This window comes from Vombatus ursinus, unplaced genomic scaffold (assembly GCF_900497805.2).
Source record: "Vombatus ursinus unplaced genomic scaffold, bare-nosed wombat genome assembly UNPS02014794.1, whole genome shotgun sequence".
Lineage (NCBI taxonomy): Eukaryota > Metazoa > Chordata > Mammalia > Diprotodontia > Vombatidae > Vombatus > Vombatus ursinus.
The window spans coordinates 29416881-29439934 of record NW_020954572.1 but is presented as its reverse complement, the minus strand read 5'-3'; the positions used below and the strand labels follow the sequence as shown (position 1 = coordinate 29439934).

General features: G+C 37.9%; 1 protein-coding gene across 4 annotated transcripts in view; it reads left to right on the top strand.

Moving 5' to 3' along the window:
• Positions 1-23054, top strand: part of FMN1 (formin 1) — a 490990-nt gene that overhangs the window by 199056 nt on the left and 268880 nt on the right. For all 4 annotated transcript variants that reach the window (XM_027869857.1, XM_027869856.1, XM_027869859.1 and 1 more), the window contains one exon: positions 11388-11449. In XM_027869857.1, the coding sequence (XP_027725658.1) occupies positions 11388-11449 (62 nt within the window). The remainder of the gene's footprint in view (positions 1-11387; positions 11450-23054) is intronic.

Genomic DNA, 23054 nt, shown 5'->3' with positions numbered 1-23054 from the left:
GAATCAGTGAAAATTCAAGGCACCCCTCTCTCTGTCACCCCATCATCATACCAGAAAGAAAAGGACTGGAACCTTGATATGCTCATTTTTGAAGTTTACTGACTCTCAACTAAATTATCCTGTAATAAAGGATTGGGGCAGCCCATAAACTGAAGGTGGACTTCCTTAAACATACATAGGATATTACACAACTGAGAACAGTATAGTCCTCCTCTTACTCTATCTTCCTCTCCCCAACCCTACTGTTAATTGTTTCCAGAGATTTGAATGGCAATAGTGACAGGAAGTGAGGACAGAGACACAGCAGGGGGTGGAGAGGAAGGTGGCTAAGTGGAAGGTAAAGGTCAGAGGAAGGGTGGGGAATGATGGAAGTGTGTCTCCTCGCTGGGTCTGGCTGTCATGTTCACTCACCAGGCTCCTTGATGGCTTAACAGAAGCAGAATGAAGTCAGCAGTCCCACCAGTGACAAAACAGATGGAGGAGAGGGGGAAAGAAGCACCATCTTTCTCAGATTTTTGTTCAGACCAGATCCTGAGTATATTCCTTGTGCTGAGTTCCTGGTCTACCGAAGTTATAGAGTTTCTGACTCTTCAATAGATGGACTGAGCATCAAGTAGGCATTCCTGCATTCCTTTGCCCACTCCAAAGGGATCAACAGTGGGGAACCAAATAATAATAATAGCTAGCATTTGTATAAAGTTTGCAAAGCACTTTACAAATCTTCTTTCATTTTATCTTCAGTCAACTGGGGAGATAAGTTCTATTATTACCCCTTTTTATAGATGAGAAGTTGAGGCAGAGATTAAATGACTTGCCTAGGATCACCAATCTGAGGCTAGATTTGCTCCTCTAATTTTCTGACTACAAGACCAGTGCCCTATCCACTGTACCAACTAGCTGCCTCCATATATTAAACAAAGAACCTCATACTATACATTTCCTCAAACTTCTGAGTTTGGATTGATCTATCTTGAGAGACTTCTGGCATGTAGGAAAAGGGTAGGCTTACAGTCACGCAGTAGATTTTATTATTATTATTATATATCACGTCCTTGTTAGATATGCTGTGTTTTTGCCTATCAATTCTTGATTAAGAGAAAATGCTATGTATGGTATCTAAGCATGTTTGTTTGTTTCTTTGGAGAACCAGTTCCATTTTGCCAAGGATATATGACTAGAGATTCATGAAATATTTCCTGCCCCAAAGGCATCAAGGTTTTTAACAGTGATTAGGAGCTCAGAGCTGATTTTGTTTGGGTAAATACACAAATCTGCTCTTCTCTTGATAATTGTTGAACACTGTCCTTTGGAGGAAGGTGTAACAAAAGGTTTAGATGGTCATGAACTCTCTGGAAACCATAGAAAGTTTGGTGTTTTTCCAGGACTTCTGCTCTAGCAGGCCATACACAAACTGCTATAGTGAGTGTGGCATTTGACTTTCCACAAATACAGATAAAGAGTTAATGTTCTCTCTTCTTCTAAATTATCTTCTATTTGCTTATCTATTTATATGGTATAGCCTCAGAGTAGAAAGTAACTCATCTTTATTTAAGGTCAAAAAATTTTTTTGTTGGGGCAGCTAGGTGGCACAGTGGATAGATCACAGGCCCTGGAGTCAGGAGGACCTGAGTTCAAATCCAGCCTTAGACACATAGCACTTCATAGCTGTGTGACTCTGGGCGAGTCACTTAACCCCAATTGCCTCACCTAAAAAAAAAAAAAGAAGAATGTTTTTGTTTTTGAATATCTGCCGCACAGTTCCTTCTATGTTTCTCTTTTTTTTCCTTTTTAAACAATTGAGTGGAGGGAGATCTGGACCAATGGTTTTGTTGGTGTCCTAAACTTACAGTGTGGAAATTCCATACACTAGTGCATATTGGCAACTCATCTGTAACTTACAACCTTACAGCAATGTCTGGGGACACAGGGATTATGTTAGAGACAGAACTTGAACTCGGGTCTCCTGGTCCCCAGAGAAAGCTTTCTCTCCACTGTGCCATACTTTTTCCATGTGTTCAGTCATTATTAGTTGTGTCTGACTTTTCATGAACCCATTTGGGTTTTTCTTGGCAAAGATACTGGAGTGGTTTGCTATTTCCTTCTCCAGTTCATTTTACAGATGAAGAAAATGAGGCAAACAGGGTGAAATGACTTTCCCAGGGTCACACAGCTAGTAAATGTCTGAGGCCATAGTTGAACTCAGGTCTTCTTAACTCCAGGTCCAGCACTCTATTTACTGAGCCACCTTGCTGCCTCGTTTCCTTTCATAAAAGGCATTTAATAAATGTTTGCTGTATGCATTGAATTACACTAAAAGTTTTAGAGAGGCAACGTGGCATAGTAATACAAGGACTGGGTTTGGAGTCAGAAGACCCCATTTCAAATCCTGACACTCATCTAATCCCTATATGGACTTGTGTAAGTCACTTGACTTTTGAGAGCCTCAGTTTCCTCATCTCTAAAATGAAAGAGGAGGTTAAGAATAAGAATGGGCTAGATGATTTTTTCAAGATTATTTCCAGTTCTCAGTCTTTATTTCTATGCATTATGAAGAGAACATTAGTGGAGGACAACATCTTGCTGTGAAAAAGTAAGCCCAGAAACAGCTCTAAAAAATTTAACTTCTGGGGTGGCTAGGTCGTGCATTGATTAGAGCACTGACCCCGGAGTCAGGAGGACCTGAGTTCAAATCCACCCTCAGACACTTGACAGTTCCTAGCTGTGTGACCCTGGGCAAGTTACTTAACTGCAATTGCCTCACCCCCCCCCAAAAAATTAACTTCTTTCCCTAAAGAATTTATAAGAATGTGAATTCCATGTCTCTCTACTTTCACACAATTTTATTATAATAACTTTGAGACTTCTGTACAGTTTGTAGAGAGAAAAGAGACAGATGATAATAGGATTCATTGTGAAATTGTCTGAAGGAAGAAACTTTATCCATCCATCCAACTACCACCATTAAACTCCAAGTCAATACCTAGTTACAGCATTTGCCCCTACCCTAGAGTAGCAGTTGCTATCAATGCCTTGTACCCTTCATAATAAAAAATTACTAGATCTTTAACTCTGGTCTCTAGAATTTGCTTTTGGGAATTTCTAAAACTAAACAATGGATATCTAAGTTATTATTTTTTTATCTAAGAGAAGAAAATTCCACAGCTTTTCTCAGTAACAGATTCTAGTGTCTTGCTACTTAACAATATTAATGACATATCAATTTCTAGATATTTGGTATGTTTACCTTTAGATGCTTGCCCAGTCATTAAAAATGGAAACAAATATTTGCTTTGTTCATGTTCTTAGGAGAACTACTTAGGAGAAATGTGATCATCAGCAAAGACAATTACCATATGTCCTTAAGTGAAATAATCTTTTAGTAGTTCTGTACATCATGATGAGCTGGAGGACACTGTCCATGTTATGACAGCTGGCAAAAAAGATGCTGACTTGTTGCTGGGAATTTGCTTAAAAGGAAGTATTGTGCAATGGAAGATCAGTGAATAATAATACTTTAAAAATACACTGCAGCCTGTTTTTATTGAGCAAAAGGTAACATGACAGTTTCAACCCAATGGACAGGTTCTAAAACCATTCAGTTGTACAGACAAAGAATTGTTTGCCTATACAAAAGTCCTCACATTTATTCTCATGAAGTTAAACTTAAGGGTGGCCATGGCATCAGTAAACAGCCTTTTTCCCTTTTCTGTACTTGAACAGAACACACTAACTGCCCTCTTACCAAGTTCTATCATCTTTTCTCCCAGAATAAATGATGCTTGTTTCTTCAGTCCAGACTTTCATAAGGCCAATGACAAACACTGGGTAAAATCCTCCATTACACAATTAAATTCTCAGTTCTGAAGGTCTGAGCCCTTTTTTTCCTTCTGTCAACTCCAGAAAAATTTTCTGAGTCCCACAGCTCTTTTCCTACCTGCTGGTTTTATCATTGCTAAGTTGTGTAGTTGTGTCTGACTCTTCCTGACCCCCCCCCCCCTTTTTCTTAAGATATGACAGCACAAAGTCCTTGTAGGAAATATCAGAATGATGGCAATTCACATCGACTACAATGTAATTCCAAAGTGATTCATCCCTTGTGATTGATGCATTATTGGAAAGTGAGTTCCCTTTCATTTCTATGCACGAATACCAGAAATAATAATAATGAGGAGAGGTACCTTGCGTTGTATCTGAGTGGTGCTAGAACAAAATTATAACGGGTGAATTACAAAAATTGGTCATCTGGAGTTAGCTTCAGTATTTCCCTGAGTATTTCTTATCAGGGAAAAAAAAAATAGAAGTCTCAGCAAAGACAACCCCCCCTCCCCAAATACTAATATTGTCTAGTCTCATTTATCTCTTCACAACCTAGCAAAATTTTGATTCTTCCACTCCCTCTCCAAATTCCTATTCTGGTCAAAATATTTCCGTGACCCCATTTTTATGAGATTTTCTTGGCAAAGATACTGGAGCGGTTTGTCCTTTTCTTCTCCAGGGTCCCAGTTTTACCCACTTGAGGAAACTGAGGCAAACTTGCCCAGGGTCACACAACCAGTAAGTGTCTGAGGCTCAGTTTGAACTCAGGTCCTTCTGACTCCAGGCCTAGCATTCTACCCATTATGCCTGTGCTCCTTTAGAAGTGGTCATTTTTAAAGATACAATTCCTACTGATAATCAGTCTCATTTGGGAACTATTGACCTGGCCTTTTGAAAGTAATACTGCTTTCTAAACTGTGAACTCTATTTAGTTGCCTGAACACTTATAAGCCTTTTCTCTGTGTTTGTGGAACCCATAAATAAGCACTGCTCTAGAAAGGGCCTGACCAGAAGGCATTACTGTAAAATTATAGAATTTTTGATCATCTTGTCCAACCTCTCATTTTAGAGATGACCAGAAGGAAGAAGTGATTTGCTAAGGTCACACAACTAGTTCATGGCAGAGCCCAGGATTAGAATTCAGGACTGCAGTGAATGTTCTACTATACCTGCCTCTTATGTGCCATATAGCAATTTTGTTTAGGCCTTCTAATCAAGAGTATATTTGTGTGCTTCATTCATACCTATCACACTGGGACTCTAGGAAAATATATTTACTTAAAGATGAGGTAAAACATAAAATATATTTTTGTTGGGTGTTAGCCCCAGTAAAAGAATAACCTTTAGCTAACATTTAGTAATGATCTGGTTACAAATATATTCGTGTTACACCCTTCAAGGGATTCAGAGTATAAATAGCAGAACCTTCATGCTTTTCATTAAGAATACTGCAATGTTTATTTCAGGATAAAAACTGTAGCACAGGTCCCAGGAGTATACCAGGCAAAGTGTAAGTCAGGATTTGAACCTCCAAAATGATCCAGATTAACATTCAACATTTCTGTGGAGTCTGGCTTTTTTGGGTTAGTTTATATACATTAGTGCACCAAAATATGCAATCCCAGTGCCTCTGTTATTCGCTTCATTTGACATATTGGAAAACTGAAGCAGTCAGTATTGATCCAAGCACGCTTCAGAGGGCCCAGGGTCATCTTTAAGAGGATGCAGAAACTGTATAAGTTACAATGTGACTCCTATTCCCAGCTTTTGTACAAGTGAATCAAGTTAAAATGCACATCAAAGGGGAACCTTAAGCTAAAAAGGATCAGAATGATGATCAGGAAGGAAAGAAGGGCAATCTAATTACTTTGCCTTGGTGGTTTTATAGGGAAGCATTATGAACTGACTGCATGTGTAAGAGCTTCTAGTCCATATGTAGTCCATAAGTCCATAGCTTGTAGTCCCACCAGCTAGCAAAACTAAGTCCCTATCTCCTACTTCTCTGCCTCCTTGAACCTGCCAAGATTCCCCTACTGGAATCTGGAATGATGAGAAGTGGTGGTGGGGTGATAGCGAGGGGATATAGTTGGAATTAGGGGCCTAAATAACTGCCTTCCAAAAATCAGAGGCCTGATTCACCTTACCCTAAGTTTGGCTCTGGATGGAGTACCCTGACTTAAAGTCAGGAAGACCTGCATTCAAATATCTCCTCTAACAATTTTAGCTTTATTACCCTGGGCAAGTAATTTAATCTTTATATATCTTAGTTTAATTTATTTGGTTGAGGTCTGTGTTAGTAAATTTCTGCTGACAAATATGTCTCTGCTTCCTTAAGTCACCTCTGACTGCCAAGTCTTTTTTTTTTCCCCTTTTTCTCTTAGCTTAACTATGAGAAAGGTTATGGTCTTGCCTTCAGGTGTAGATGCAGACATAGTTGCCATTTTAGGTAGTAACCTTAAAGTCATTGGGAAGACCACTCCAGGCTGTATAGCTAATTAGAACATGGCCTTCTGATAATGATCCCTTAACAGAAAGGATAGTGCATATCAAATTACTGATCTTGTCCTCAGATCTGTCATTTCAGGTTGTATCCAGACAGAAATAGAGCAGCACAGGAGTGCATTCATTATCTGTCTCCAAAGAGCAGAGCAAAAAGCCTCTAACATCTCTCCAGACAGCATGGCACAGTGCATGATGAGTACAAGTTTAAGGGAAAATAGTCATAGAATAGAATTTTTAAGAACTACTATGTAAATATGACCCAGAGCACTGGGCTTATAGTCAGAAAGATCTGAGTTCAAATCTTCCCTTAGACATTTACTAGCTATGTGACTCTGGATAAGTCAATCTCTTTGATTGTCAATTTTCTCCTATGTAAAATAAGCATATTAGACTTGATGGCTTCTAAGGTCCCATCAGCTTTAAACCTAGATTCCTATGATGTGGGTTGCACAGCCTAGATTGTTTGGGAGTATAGGAGAGGTGATACATAGCTCTCTTTTATTATTGTTATCACTCCAGAAACTCTGAAGAAATTTTCTGAATCAGCTTGGGTGTATGGCTTGTGTCCAGGCTAAGCCAAAAGAGAGGAATAGGGTTCCCAATTCTTGCATATATGCTCAATGTACAATTTGAAAACTGGTCATGGAATAGTCTTTATTCCATTAACCATAGAAAATATATGATATAAAGATCCAATAGGTCCTAAGAAAATATAGAAACATAAAGGACTCGAATAAGGACCATTAGGCAATCCACCATTAAGAATTAATTAAGCACCTATTGTGTAGCAGACACCGTGCTAGGTTCCAGAGAGACAAAGATAGAAGGTCAAAAAACCTTGAGGGGGTGGTGCCCAACAAGTACTCACATTGACCTTGGACCTGTACTGTTTAAGTAGCATTCAGGTTTGTGTTGCTTTCCGAGTGGGTTGCTGAGCTGACATAGGATCTATATGGCCTCTCCTCTCTTTACTCTAGAGAGAATGATACATTAAGATGCCTTTTTCTCCCTCTCTAGAAAGTTAGGAACTCAAACTCTCAAATTCAATAATGCTTGATCTTGAAATTTTTCAGGAGGCAATTCCCAAAGCTAATTTTGTCCAGGAAATCTCCTTTCTCTGGGTAAAAGGTTAGCTTGAGATCATACTGCCTAGGGAAGTCAAAATCCCCCCTCTCTATCTCCTCCCTACCCCAAGAAAAGGCATTGAGGTTTAAGAACACAATTATTAAACATCCCTCTCAGATGTGTTCAAATATATTTGTGATTGCTATGAACTTCTAATGTCATCATTATTAGCCCTGGTGAAGTAAGGGAGAACCCTTTTCCCCTTCCCCTTTCCTTTGCTTTATCCTGGAAGAAAGTGGAGAGGGAGCCCTAGGGAACAGAGAACGGGAACATCTGCCTGCCATTTGTAAACCACTGGGTGCACTGACTTTCTCAGGAAAGCTCTAATGGCACAGGTCCCATGAAATGTGCCCAGTAGGCAAATCTCATTAATTTGGTTGAGGGAGTCATCCAACTGATGAGGCTTACCCTGATAAACATCCCATATAATAATAATAATTATTAACAATAATGTATATAGTGATTTAAAGTTTGAAAGGCATTTTACCAATATATTTATTTAGTTATCATACAGATTTTACACCAGCCTAATTTGGACTAATTTGTACATCATTTCTGTTTTATTTGAAGTATACATGTTCACACAAGAGGCCATATAATATCTGTTTCTGGAAGTCCGTAGTGATAATGCCCCTTGTGTCAACTAGCAGTTTAGGAAAGAGCCCAGAATTACCTAAATTCTTTTTATATTAGTACAATGAGTTTATCAGATTAGCTAATTTTCATCCTGGGGGGCTCTGAGCCTGGTCCTGAGGAGATGAAGGGACAGGAAGAGGCAGAGGTGAGAGCTTTGTCCAGAAGGCATAGTGCCTACCATGTGTCATGTACTGTGCTTAACGGTGTGCATGGCCTTAGCAGAGTTAGGGGGGAGGTATTGCCAAACAAGTACAGTAACCAAGGAGAGGGATCCCTAAAAAGTTGCCCAGTAAGGTCTTTTTTGTGTGAAGAATAGAGGGGTGGGAGGGGAACCTTTAGATTTATAGGCCTGAGTTCTATTCACATTTATGCTAATAGTTTTTAATTCTCATCTAGTATTTTTAAAAGATGAGTTGTCAGATATGGATTTTTTCATTTACCCTTTTAAAAAAATTTTATTACTTTATTTCAGAATATCTGCTCCTCCTCCCCCTCAAAAAAATATCCAAAGCCTCCCCTTACATCAAAGATTAAAACAAAAAAACCGTGCAGCAAAACCAGCCAATCCATTGACAGTATTTGACAACATACCACATCCCATGGTTCCATTCCTCTTCAATGGAAGAAAGGAGATGCATTTTAGCACCTCTTCTGTAGGGGACCAAAATTGGTCAGTATAAATTTTACATTTTTATTGTTCTTTACATTACCGTATTCTATGTATTACTGTAGTCATTGTATATATTGTTTGCCTAGTTCTGCTTACTTCATACCATATCACTTCACATGTCTTCCCATGCATCTCTGGATTCTTCCTTATTTCTTATGGTGCAGTAATATTCCATCATATCTGTAACACAGTTTGTTGAGGCAATTCCAATCTACAGGCCACTACTTTGTTTCCAATTCTTTACTATCACGAAAAGTTTCATCATGAATATTTGGTAGATGGGTCCTTTATTTATGTCTTGGACCTCCTTGAAGTATATACCTTGCAATGGGTTCTCTGACTCAAAAGTTATGTACACTTTGTTATTGCCTTTTTTTTTTCCTTAAGTCCAAATTGTTTTCTAGAATGGCTGGATTTATTCACAGTTCCACCAACAGTCAATTAGTGTGATTATCTTCCCACATCCCATCTAGAACTGACTATTTCCATCTTTTGTCACCTTGGCCAATTTTCTAGATGCAAGGTAAAACATTAGAGTTGTTTCAATTTTCATTTCTCTTATTGTGAAATATTCAGAATAGTCTTTCTTATGATTGTTAATCGTTTATAATACTTTTGAGAACTGTTTGTTCCTATCCCTTGACCACTTATCTATAAGGAAATGGTTCTTGGTCTTTCTTATACATTTATACAAATTCCCCATATATCTTCAATATCAGACCTTTATCAGAAGTACTAATTTCACAAAATGTTCCCCAAAAGGTGAATTCCCTTAATTAAATTGAATTTGTTCTTGCAAATTGAAATTGCCTATTTAATTTTTTGCAATCTGTACTATACCTTGATTCATTAACTAAGCCATAGTTATGAAAGGTGGACAGTTAGATGGCACAGTGGATGGAGCGCTGGGCCTGAAATCAGGAAGGCTCATCTTTGTGATTTCAAATCTGGCCTTAGATACTTACTAACTGTGTGACCCTGGGCAAGTCACTTCACCCTGTTTGCCTCAGTTTCCTCATCTGTAAAATGAGCTGGAAAAGGAAATGGCAAGCCACTTCAGTATCTTTTCCAAGAAAACCCCAAATGGGGTCACAAAGAGTCAGACACAACTGAAACTACCAAACAAGCAAGCTATGGAAGGTGTCTCCATCATCTTCCTTCATTTGTAGAAACTATTCATTTACTTTGGCAAAAAGAGCTACATACCACACTCTGACCCCCCAACTCCAACCCATGTGGTAGAAAAAGTACTAGACTTAAAATTGGAAGACTCTGGGCAGTTAGGTGGTGTAGTGGATAGAGCACCGACCCTGAAGTCAGAAGGACCTCAGTTCAAATCCGGCCTCAGACACATGATATTCACTAGCTGCGTGACCCTGGGCAAGTCACGTAACCCTGATTGCCTTGCCAAAAAAAAAGAAATAGATAAAATCAGAAGACTAACTCTAAACTTAATAGTAATGTGATCTTAAATTTGAACCAAAATCCTTTAACTTCATATCCAATATTCTTACCATCACACCTTTCATACAGTTGCTGTGCAGATTAAACAAGACAATGTATGTGAATGTGCTTAGTAATTATACCAAAACATAAACAAATGTAAGGTGGGAAGATACTGATCATGACATACATTGTTAGACCAGGACCTTAATTCCCTGCTTCTGATTTCTGATACCCTGTTGGTAAAATAAGCCGATTTTAACTGACTTTCTAGTCAAAGCCTAAGCCATTTCCCTTTCTCACTCATCCCATCTTTTATCTCTGTGTATCTTTGGCATGAGGGTTACTTGTGTCATTCTTTTCATAACTTGAGAGTTCACACAACGGAGGTCTCACCTCTTTCCATTGTAGTTCTCACAGGACTATGATTTCATGGTGTTCAGCCTCATTGTAGGACATGAATTTTAATTAGATCAATAAGCATATATTTAGTACCTACTATGTGAATTTGTCTTGACTTCCTGTTAAATCGATGGGGTTCCCAAACCTGTATGTAGTCGGGTTTGGAACACTATTAAACTTGAACTAAAATTGGAATATTAAAAAGAAAATTTTTCTCAGTCCCTTTCTCTATTCTTGTCTTCTCTAGTCTATAATCAAAGTGATCAATTGCCTTTACTTTCAGTTCAGCCTGTATAGATTAAAACCGAGTCTAAGAGCATGCTTAGATTTTTCTATCAAGAGATTTCTGAAAACAAAATGTTAAATCTCTGTTCTTATGTACTAAAAAAAACTCCCTTGTTTCCTTTTTTTTTTTTAAACATGTTCATATTTGTTCTTTGTGGGGCTTTAGCTGGCTGTCATCTCCTCCCTCATGTCAAACATTCAACCCAATATGTATATGAAACACTCATCTCCATATTTTTTAACCCTATACTTCCTAGTTGATCACTGTGTTTGGACCTCCCATAATCCCAGGGTCTGATAAATGTTGTACTTGTATATTCTGTGTCACATGTTTTATGTTTTGACTTCGTATAAGCCCCCTTTATGAAATTTCTGGCCTTTTGGATTCAAACCAAGACTGTCTCCCCAGTTGGCCTCTAGGAGGACTCTATCCTTGGATGAATGCTCACTTGAATTTTGTGAATGATTTCATGCTCCTTTTGTAATGGCTTCTTTTGTAATTTTACAGAGTACCAAGCTGCAATTTTACACTTGAAGAGGGAACACAAAGAAGAAATTGAAAACCTTCAGGTACACCTCTTTAGTCCTACTGGTTATAGGAAACTGATCTGTTTCTCTCAAATACTGAAGTAAATCTTACCCTTCAATGAAATCTTTAAATAGGCAACTTTCTCTGGCAATACAGGCTATGGAAATACCCACGCAAACATTTAATCCTTGTTTTTTTGGAAAACCCCTCAAAAGAGTGGGAAGAGAAATGTGAAAGTCAGTGGAAGATTGTTGTTATTTAAATGGAAACTGTAACTTAGGATGCATGTGCCATTAAAATTTCACCATGTAAGAATTATTTCCAGCTGGTTTGCAGTCTGGTTCATGGTTAAATTTTCAAGAGAAGTCCCTTAAGTCCAACAATGTACAAAGATCATCTTTATAGATATATAAAGCAAAGAATTGGAAAAGTAGGGATTATATTTAGGAAACACAAAGTAGGTCTGATTGGCTAGAGTTTGAGATGCATGAGAATAAATAGTAAGAATTAAGGCTGGGGGGCAGTTAGGTGGTACAGTGGATAGAGCACCGGCCCTGAAGTCAGAAGGACCTGAGTACAAATCCGGCCTCAGACCAAACACTTGACACTTACTAGCTGTGACCCCACGTAAGTTACTTAATCCCAATTGCCTTAAAAAAAAAAAGAATTAAGGCTGGAAAGATCACTTGACATTGAATTGTAGAATGGTTGCCTTGCCTTTCTGATCTTCCTTCTCTTCTGTCTTTCCATACAATGTAATATATTTGAAATATTACCGGACTGCAGTAGATCTGACCTGTAGTCATGACCCTCTTACTAACCAACTATATCTGTGGGTTGCAATTCCATATGGGGACATGACACACAGTTTAAGAAATGCTGAAGGGGTCACGAGTGGAAGAAGTTTAAGAAGCCCTGAATGACCTTGGACAAGTCAATTTACCTCTGTTTCTCCATTTATAAAATTAAGTACTTGCTCTTACTAAAGGTCATTCTAGCTCTAATATTATAGGAGTCTATTATCTACAAAAAGGAGTCTATATCTTTTGGTATACTGTTAGACTATGTCCCACACAGATCAATGGCCCTTTGGGGAAGGATCCAAGAAGAACTAGCTTGACTATTCACCATCTGCCAGTGTGACTAAGGTCCTATCAGCATTTTCACCTCAATTTGTCTGAAGTGGAACACGTTTTTCCTCAAATATGGCCTTTCTCCAAACTTCCTTATTTCCATTCATGGCACCATAATTCTTCCAGTAGCCCAGGTCTACTACTTTAAAGTCTCTGCTACTTTTTCCACTCCATCACCACATGTACCCTTAACTAATCACTTGTCCAATATTATTGATGTGGCTCTTTTCTAAACAGTTTTGCATATGAGTCCTCTCCTCTGCTCACATGGCTATCAGTTTAGGTAAACTTCATTAGAGCCTCAGGCTGTTCTAATTGCTCCCTTATTCTAGTCTTTCTCCCTTGCCAATCTATCCTCCACATGTCTATCAAAATAATCTTCATAAGGTAGAAGTCTAATTGTCACTCTCTTCTTGAAAAAATATTCTCTAGCACCCCTCTGTTACTGTATAAAATACTAGATTAGGATACAATACTAGTATTTCTAGGACAAAATGCAAGCTCTTCAAACTTGTGATTCTTGCCTACCTTTCCGATTCTCTTTCATATTGCTCCCCTCCTTGTGTCTGTTACAACCAAATTGTACTCTTAGATGTTCTCTGAACCTTCGATTTTCTGCCCCATGAATTCTAATACATTTTGTCCCTCATGCCTAGAATATACTCCTTCTTTATCTCTACCTTTCAAGATCCATAGCTTCCTTCAAAATTCATTTCAGGTAAGAGGCAGCTAGGTGGTGCAGCGGATAGAGCACCGGCCCTGAAGTCAGCAGGACCTGAGTTCAAATCCGGCCTCAGACCAAATATTTGACACTTACTAGCTGTGTGACCCTGGGCAAGTCACTTAACCTCAATTGCCTAAAAAATAAATAAAAGATTCATTTCAGGTAACATTTCCTTCATGCTACCTTTCCTAACCATCCCTAACCTTTCCCCTCCTGTTATTAGTGAGAGGCAACTGGATTAGGAGTCAAAACACATGTTCAAATTCTGAATCTGTTACTTAGCTGTGTGACCTTGGGCAATTCAGTTCACTGTTTAAATGCCTACAATATATCCAACATTGTGCTAGATACTGGTGGTACCAAGACAAAAAGAAAATCATCCTTTCCTTCAAGGAACTTATGGAATGATGGAAGAGAAGTGAAAAATATGTACATAGATATAAATAGAAAGTTATTTTGAGGTTGGAGGTCACTAACAACTGGGAAGAACTTAGAAACCATTTAAAGGAGGTGGCATTTAAACTGATCCTTGAAGGGCAGGTAGGGACTCCATATCAACATTTTTTAAACCTCAGTTTCCTTATTTGTAAACTTGGGGGTTTAGACTAAATGACCTTAAAGGTCCCTTGTAGCTCTCAATTAATGGTCCTATGATCTCTTGATTTACCTTGTACTTACTTATCTATATACATGTTTATTCTACCAATAAAATATAAACTCCCTGAGGGCAGGAAATGTTTTATTTTTAATCTTAATGTTTCCAATGACCAGCACAAAGTGTTAGGTACTTAAAGGAAAAGCCAATGTTTGGGTGTTCTGTACTACTTGAAGCATAGAAAAATGATTTGTCAATCTTAATTTCAAAAGTAATGGATATAAAGTCAAGTTCTTTCAAAGTTGCTGACTCAGTAGCTTAGCAAATAGCTAAATTGATTCATCGATCTTAAACATCATCTAGTCCCACCCTCTTATTTTCAAGGTGAAGAAAATGAGGCCATAAAAGGTAAAGCAATTAAGCAAACTGGTGGTAGAGGTGAGACTTGGACCAGGTGTCCTGACCTCTTCCACTACAACACATTGCCTTCTGTATTTTATGAGGATAAATGAAGAAATAAATTTTAAAATGTTTATTGTAACTTGTGATGAAACAAATTACATTTTTACTGTTAATTTCCCATTCGTTATTTTCCCCAATGTTCTATGTAAGGAGATACCATTTCTTTACCTGAAGAAGTTTATATATTAAGTGTTGCTTGTAGCAACACACTATTAGATAAGAACTTATATGTAGCCACACCCAATTTAGCTAAAGAAGTCAAATAGCTTGTGGGAGGAGAAGGGTATTCCTTAACAACACCAACAATAGTAATAATTGTAAGTAAGAAGAAGATGATGAGCTTTTGATTTGGGGAAGAGAGAGACTCTGGACTTTGATGCTTTAAAAGGCAAAAGTATAAAAATGCAATCTGGCTAAGGGGAATTACTTCAGAAACGGTTGAGAATATTTAAAGGAGTCCTTAAGCTGAAGGCATAACTGGAAGATGAAAGTAGTTAAAGGGACCTCAATGCCAAGTATACAAACTCTGGGTAGATTTTGATACCAGGCCAAGATTCAAAGAAACATAAAATTACGTCCTGATTAGAGTCTGAATATGACATTACTCTTAAGTAGTGATGCACAACATAGAAAACACAGTAAGAAAGATATGTAATTATTAATATCTTAGATTTTGTTTTAAAATTACTCTAGAACAGAAGTTCTTAACCTTTCTTATGTTATGTATCCATCCCTCTGACAATATATGGATCCCCTCCCCAGAATGATTTTAAATGTATAACATATGTAAGTTTGTAAAGCAAACCAATTATATTGAAATAGTTATCAGCTTTTTAAAAATTTTTAAAGTTCACAGACTACAGGTTAAGAACTCCTGCTCTAAAATATTTGGTTTACTGGTAAATTTAATTATTTTAATCCAGTGGCATTTGATTCAAATTTAGAAGGACCAAAAAGCACAATAATCTCTTCCAAGTCAAAATTTGCTTATGATTTATGACCTACCTGCACAATTCATACTATCATGAAATGCTTGTGTCACTTGGTGATGTCAGTAGAGTGAAAAAATGCTGGATTTGGAATTGGATAACCTGGGTTCTAATGCTGCTTTGCCACCTTTCTACCCACCCAAGTGACCTTGAACATGTAATTTAATTTCTGGGAACCTCAGTTCTTCATCTCTTAAATGAGAGAGTTGGAATGGATGCCTTCTGGATACCCTTCTAGGTAAATATCTATGTTCTTGTGATTTATGATATCAGTATTTCCTTCTCTTACAAGGCATTTGATCTCTTCCCAGAATTACTCACTTTATGCCTCTGGAATTAGGATTAGGATGGGAATATACTAGACCTGGGAGCCCACGTTATTTATCTTTGCATGTATCAACTTTCTTTTGGAAATTCAAGAAACTACATTAGCCAGAGAACTACAAATGCAAAGGACCATAGACCCTCACCAAAGATCTTTACTTTGCTATGGATTTTCTGGGCAATTACTTTGCACATTGTCTTGACCTTCGAGTCTTTACAATAAAGGTATTGTTGTTTGTCCCATTTTACCTGGGGTTGTCTTGAAAATGGAAAAAGATGCTCAGTATAGAAAGGGCTTCATCTTGGTTGGAGGCAAAGGATTCTACAAATGCCACGATTTCTTTGCAGCTCTCTAAGTAGTTGGAAGTTGGAAGTTTCCTGGCTAGATGAAGACAGAAAACTGCTGGCGTAACATTTAAGGTTGTATGTAACAATAAATTGACACATCTAATGTGGAGACAGTTCAAATATTACTAAAGGTTTAGGGCACATTTGAAAAAAAAAATCCATAATAAGAACCTATTTGCCGTCTGATACTTTCTTGTGAAAAGCTAAAGAAATTCACTTGTAAACTTCTTAGTCTTCTAAAAATTTAAAAACCACTATTTTTCAGAAATCAGTTCCTCTAGAAACTTAAAAAAGAGTGAATACCTGGAGTGTCCATTGCAGTACAACGGAAAAGTTTAATGCAAACTGAATTAACCAATGGTCTATTCTGGATGTAGGCACCAGAACCTCAGTGTATGAATTAATAAATTCTCTGAAATTTTATTTTATAAAAAAAAAAGTGTGCATTTGACATAACGAAGCAGAGGAAGCATAGAGGGAAAATGATCAGTTGGGTTGATAGAAATTCAAAGATTGGAAGGAGTGTACCGTGTATATTGGAATCCTAATTGACTGCCTGCTCTGACCAGTGACCAGTGGCAGTGTGGGATTACTGGAATGAGTGAAGGACTCAGAGTCAACAAGATCTAGGTTTAAAATCTTCCTCAGAGAGTAATTAGCTATGTGATTAAGATAAAGTAACTTAATCTCTCTAAGTCTCAATCTCTTCATTTGTAAAATGAGGATAATAGTAGTACCTACTTCACAAGGTTATTGTGAGGATCAAATTAGATAATACATGGGAAAGTATATTGCAAACCTCAAAGTCTAAATATCAGTTGTTATTGACCACTGAATCCATCCTGAACCCAAATTATGAGAAACACAAGTATAATTATCTGATTTATAACATCCTTCTATAACATAGTCTCTTTCTTACCCACTCCACTGTTTAACAGCTTTCAATATCAGACAGATTAGTCCTTGTTACACAGTTGTATTTTTAGGAATCTAACTAGGAAAAATGAAATATCCAAAAAAAAAACCTTAGGGGAAAATATGGTAGAAACTTAAAATATTTTTATTTCATTTATTTTTTTTTTTGGCTCCCTGTCAGGGAATTGAACCCTGGTCTCCCATGTGGCGGTTAAAATCTTTTTAAAACAAGGCAGGTGACCAGCAGGATAGCAGAGTAGTTGATGTTAGTCTAAATTCTTTAACCTAACAACCTCAAAACAAGAAAAAAATGCTCCAAATTTATAGTAATCAAGGCTTCATAAACTAGATAGGAAAGCACAAATACCACCCAAAAGTAAAAGCCTTTGGAGAATGAAAAGGCTTAAACCCTCTCCATCACCAGCTCATCCCACATGCTGAGTACACCTTAAACCTAAATGGCCTCTCTTTGGTCCCTACATGGCACTGAACCGTTCTAAATTGTTTACACCTTATGAGAGGTAGAATACATTGATCTGGTCCTGTGGGGAGAGAGACTTGATAGAAAGGAAAGGATCTAGAAACAGATGTACTCAGACTTCTCCCAGTAGAATTTACACAGGGCAGGGCCACAGTCAGGCTCCAATTCTTCCTTTCCACCATTCCTGTCCCTCAATCTGAGGAAGCTAATGCTGCCCAGTATTGGGTTCTGTGCAGGAGAAAACTTGTGTGCTATCCTAGTGGAAGAGAAGAGGGGCTAAACATTAGGAGAAAACCTGAATGGATTTCTGGGATTGGTTAATACCTGAGGTAAGTAGGGGAGACGTTGATATAGAGTGAGGATGTATTGGCCTTGGAGTGAGTAGTCAGAATAAGGTCAAGAAGTAGTACTGGACCTCATCATGCAGGATACAGATTGACTTACATCACACCAAATTTCCTTCCTCCATTCATTAATATTTCTAGAAAAAATGATAAGCAGAAACCCCTTCCCAAAACAGAGGGGAAAAAAAGAAGCAAGAATGGGATAACTCTACAAATGTACTAACATTAGAATGAAATAAAGGAGCAAGCTCAATTTTTGTATTCCAGAGATCTTGCCTTTCATAAAGGTCTTAGAATAAAGGACATGTTACTGTATGGATCATGGATGAGAGAGTAGAGTTCAGGATGGCCTCAGTGGGTATAGAAATAATCACATGGACAAAGTAAATGAGTAATTCTTGGAAAGAGCACCGCCAAAGAATGTTCCATAACTTGAGAGGTTGGACCAATAGTGAGGAGGTTATGAATACACTCTTATGAGGATTGGGGGGAGGGAAGGGTCAAAAGTTTGGAAAGAGTCAATAAATAAAAATAAGTAGAAATTAATAAATTACATAAACTCAAGAAACTTTGAATTGGGCAAATGAATGGAAATCAAGGGCAAGGGAGAGCATGTGGGAATAGACTAGGATCAAATGAATGTAAGCCAAATTTATCACATGTATCTTAAAGCACTGACTTAAAGATGAATCAAAATCTATATAAAAGATATAAATGAAAAAAGCACAAATCTTAAAACCATGTCTTTCAATGTGAATGGAGGAACTCCTGAGTTCTATTGCCATCAAAATGACAATTTATTCACTTCTTCTAGACCCTTTTAACTTTCAAACCCCCCCAAAAAGGGAATTATGTGCTAGATATAGAACAATTACAGCTAAATCCATAGAACAAAGAAGAGAGAACTGTAACAAGTCTAAATCCTGTTAAATTAATACTGGAGAATGTTCATTCAAAACTCCTTACCCACTCCCCTCCAAGCTTGTGTTGTAGGGACACAAGCTATCTTACAGCCTTAATCCTGGGTCTCATTGAGGGGATCTCTTCCAGCTAGAGTGACTCTGCCAGAACATTCCACTACCTCTCCATCCCTCCAGCTTTCAACAAGCAGCAGATACTGTCTCTGTACAGCTACATGAGGAGGAAGGGATTAGAGAGGAGACCCAAAATGTGTTGCTTTCCAACTATGACCAGGTTTTAGGTTAGGGACCCTAGGATTGTAGACATCCTGCCTAAGACGCCCTCCCTTTACCCTATAAGAAATGAGACACTCTGATTCCAACCAATTTGAGGAGGAAAGAAGAGCCAAGGGAGAAAATGAGACAGTAACCACCCCAGTTTGTGTGGCTATTCCAGGCATGAAGGAAGAGGGTACCCTGTCCCCCGAGAGGGTACTCAGGACAGAGATCCAGGTTGGTGGATGGAGACTGAGGCAGCTTTGCAGCCTAACCTCAGGAATAAAAAAAAAAGGGAGCAGCCAGAAAGTGACAGGGAAATATTTTAAAAGGCTAGAACATCAAAGATTTCCAGAGGAAAATCTTCAATAAAAGTTTACAATATTGCTAAAGCAACAGGGATGATCATAAAACCAGAAGAAAGAATGGGCCCTAAATCTCCAAAGAAATTGCAAAGCTCTCTTACAAATATTACAATATTATAGAGGAATACTGTACCACTTGAATAGTACAGCCTCCCAAGAGAGTGTGGGACAGCAACAAGAAATACCAGAATTTTCCAAAAGAGGGGTTAAATCCGTAAGAAATGAAATTAGGAATGAATGTCAGTCTTAACATAGAGCTCTTGGTGCAACTAAAAAAAACTTAATTAAATTTGAAAAAAAATACATGATGGAGAGTCTCCTTATAGGAGGTATAGATTAACAGAAGTGTAAAACACTAATACCAATGTAAAGACTAGCAAAAGAGAAATCAAGAGGCAACAATATTAAAAGAACATTGAATTCTACACAAACCAAAGCAATCAACCTTGAAGACAGCATCCCAGAGATGAATGAATGAACGAAAAATGTTAAGAAATTATTACATGTCAAGCAATGGCTAAGTGCTGAGGATACAAATCAAGCAATGATGTCCCTATAGTCTCTGTTTCTGTTCTTTGTGGAGCTTCCCCATTAGATGGGGAAAAATGACACACATAGGGGAGTTTTGGCTAGGGAGGGATATATGGAATAGATGGATACACCCTAACCAGGTACAGTGAAAATTAATTTGATCATGGTTCCAGAACTATAAGGTGAGAAGTTGGCAATTAGGCTGTGGAAGAGGTAGTCAGAGTGAAGGTTTGCTGGGAGGTGACTTAAAGATCAAAACTAGAGGCAGTTAGGTGTTATTGTAGACTAATAGTAATAGTGCTTACCACATACTAGTCACTTAATAAAAGTTTGTTAAAACAACAACAACAACAAACAACAACATAATTCTCTCAGAAGAATATAATAAATTTTTAAAAATCTGAAAACCAGATAAAACAAGAAAACTGCCCAGAATTTCTAAATACAGACACCAAATCAACACTTAAGATAATTTTTGATTACTTGCAAAAAAAATTATGAATGGATTAAATAACAGTAAAATGAAAGACAATGACAGAATGGATAAGAAAATAAAACCCATTTTCTATATATGAAATGCATCTAAAAATAAAGACATATGCAGGATTGAGATAAGAGGCCAAGACAAAATTGACTGTCAGGTGAGCCTAAGAAAGTCAAGAGTTGCAATAATGCTATCAAACAAGGCAAAAATGAGATATAAAAAGTAATCCTCCTACATCAGTAAGTCAAGCCAAGAAATACTTGAGCATCTAGCATGTACTTTAATGATCTACACGTAAATAAGGAATCTGTGCTTCATCCACAGATTCATAAAATGTTAGAACTAAAAGGGACTTTGAGGATTATAGACTAATCACTTCATTCCAGAGGAGGAAAGTTAAGGCTGAGAAGCGATTTTGCCCAAAATGACATAACTAGTTAATGATGGGGCCAGGGTCATAAAGAACCTTATTTCTTGGTTCTCAATCCAATGTTCTTTCCACTGCATCACATTGACTTCTTTTGGAGGGGTGTTTATGTGGCTAAAGTAATCATCATAAGCTTATTGGCTCAGGGCCTAAATGAAACTAGACATCAGGGACTAAACAGGATTAAGAGGTTGGAAAGTAGAATTTTAAATGAAATAAAAAACGTGAATCACATCTCTGGTCCTGTTTCCTTCAAGCTGTTGATACTTATCCTTATCAGCTACATCATCTCCAACTCTACTAAATGTAAAATAATAGAGTGACAGAGAGGAAATACTAGTGTATATTAGAGAGTGAGGGGTCTTAGGCTTAAGTCATAGCTCTGCCAGGGAGGAGCTTTTGATTTTGAGTAAGCCATCTAATTCTTCTTGGCTTCACCTTAACTCATAAAATTTCACAGTTGGAAACAACCTCAGAGGTCAACTAGTTGAACCCTTGTTCAAAGAATGAACTTCATATAGAGTACTCCCAAGAAATGGTCATCCAAACTCTGCTTGAAATTGTTTAGTGATGGTGAACTCACTAACTCCTGAGGCAATTTTCGTATCATTTTAACCAAGATTGAAATTAGCAATTTTAATGTCCAGGGCACACACCAGAGAATGTACCCCAAGCAAGCAGCATGAAAAGTATGCTTGAATCAATTTTTCAAGACACATTCATTGGGCATGGAGAGATTTCAGAGAAAGACTAGAACACCATCCTGTTTAATGGGAGCCACAGATTCCTTCCACCATTAAGGAAGCAAACAGTGAAATGCCAAGCCAAGGTGAAACTCATCAGGAGCAAGGAACTAGCTGGTATTTTTAGTAATTATTCCTGCTAAATAGGTGCTAAGCTAAGTTTGAATGAAGGATAATAAGAGTTGTCAATAACATCTAAATTTTGGTATCCTCGGGTAAAGCCCACGATAGTTATGATCTCTGATTCAGAAAATGACAACATTTTGGAGATAGAAGAGAATTCAGCAACCATTTGATAAAAATCCATTGTTGTTCAGGCATTTTAAATCATGTCTGCCTCTTTGTGACTCCATTTGGGGTTTCCTTGGCAAAGATAATGTACTGGTTGACCATTTTCTTCTCCAGCTCATTTTATGGATGAGGAAACTGAGGCAAACAGAGTTAAGTGACTTGCACAGGGTCACACAGCTAGTAAGACTTGATCTCATGAAGACGAGTCTTCCTGACACCAGGCCTGGCACTCTATCCACTACACCACCAGCCTACCTGAAAAAAATATATACCCTAAAGGAATTCTCTCTGTGACATATTTGACAAGTAATTACCTCTCCTCTACTTAAAGATCTCCCAAAAAGGGGAACACTACCCCCCATCTCCTAAAGCAGCCATTGCACTTTTGGGAAGCTCTAATTGTCAATAGGTCAGTGGTCAATAAACATTTATTAAATGCTTGCTATGTGCCAAGGTACTGTGCTAAGCACTGGGGATATAAATATGGAAAAAGAAAGACAGTCCCTATCCTTAAGGAACTTGCGATCCAATGGGGAAAGATAACACGTGAAAGAAAGCTGAAAAACAGTGGGGGACAGGAAGGTACAGTGGAGAAGTCAGAGATGTCTCAGAGTAGTACAGCCAGTTGAGAAATGAAATATTTTGAGCTGAGTTCCCTCCTACGTGGAGGTTTGGGAGTTCATGACTCCACCCTTCAATTAAAGGGGCAGAGGGTAGTGATACGGTAGAGTTCCAAAGCTGATTCGATCTTGTAGGATCATGAAGTTTTCTCAATAATGAGCTTTTTGGAGTGTGATGGAGAAGTCACAGATGCCCTGAGTAGTGCAGCCAAGTAAGATGTTCTGAGCTGAGTTCCCTCCTTAAATGGAGGTTAATTGTTAGGGAGTTGTTTCTTTTTCCCCCGATATAAAACCTAAATTTGCCATTTTTTTCAACTACTACCAATTGCTGCCATCCAGGGCCTAACAGATCAGGTTTAATCCCTTTTCCATGTGGCATATCTTCAAATGTTTGAAGAGGACTATGCTGCCTCCTCTCCCCACACTAAGTCTCAAGGTCTCCAGTTTAATAGTTCTACCTGTTCAGAATTTTGTTCTTTATATCGTGTTGAAATCTGCTTCTCTAAACCTTCTACTCTTTGGTCCAAAAGTTTTTTTTCATATTGTATCTGGTCCCTTTAATGAAATTTTTTGACTCTTCTTGTTTCAAAATCTGATGTAGTGAATAGAATGCTGACCTTAGAATAAGGAAGGCCTGAATTAAAGTTCTGTCTCTGACAGTTAACTGTGTGATTCTGAGCAAGTCTCTTAATCGC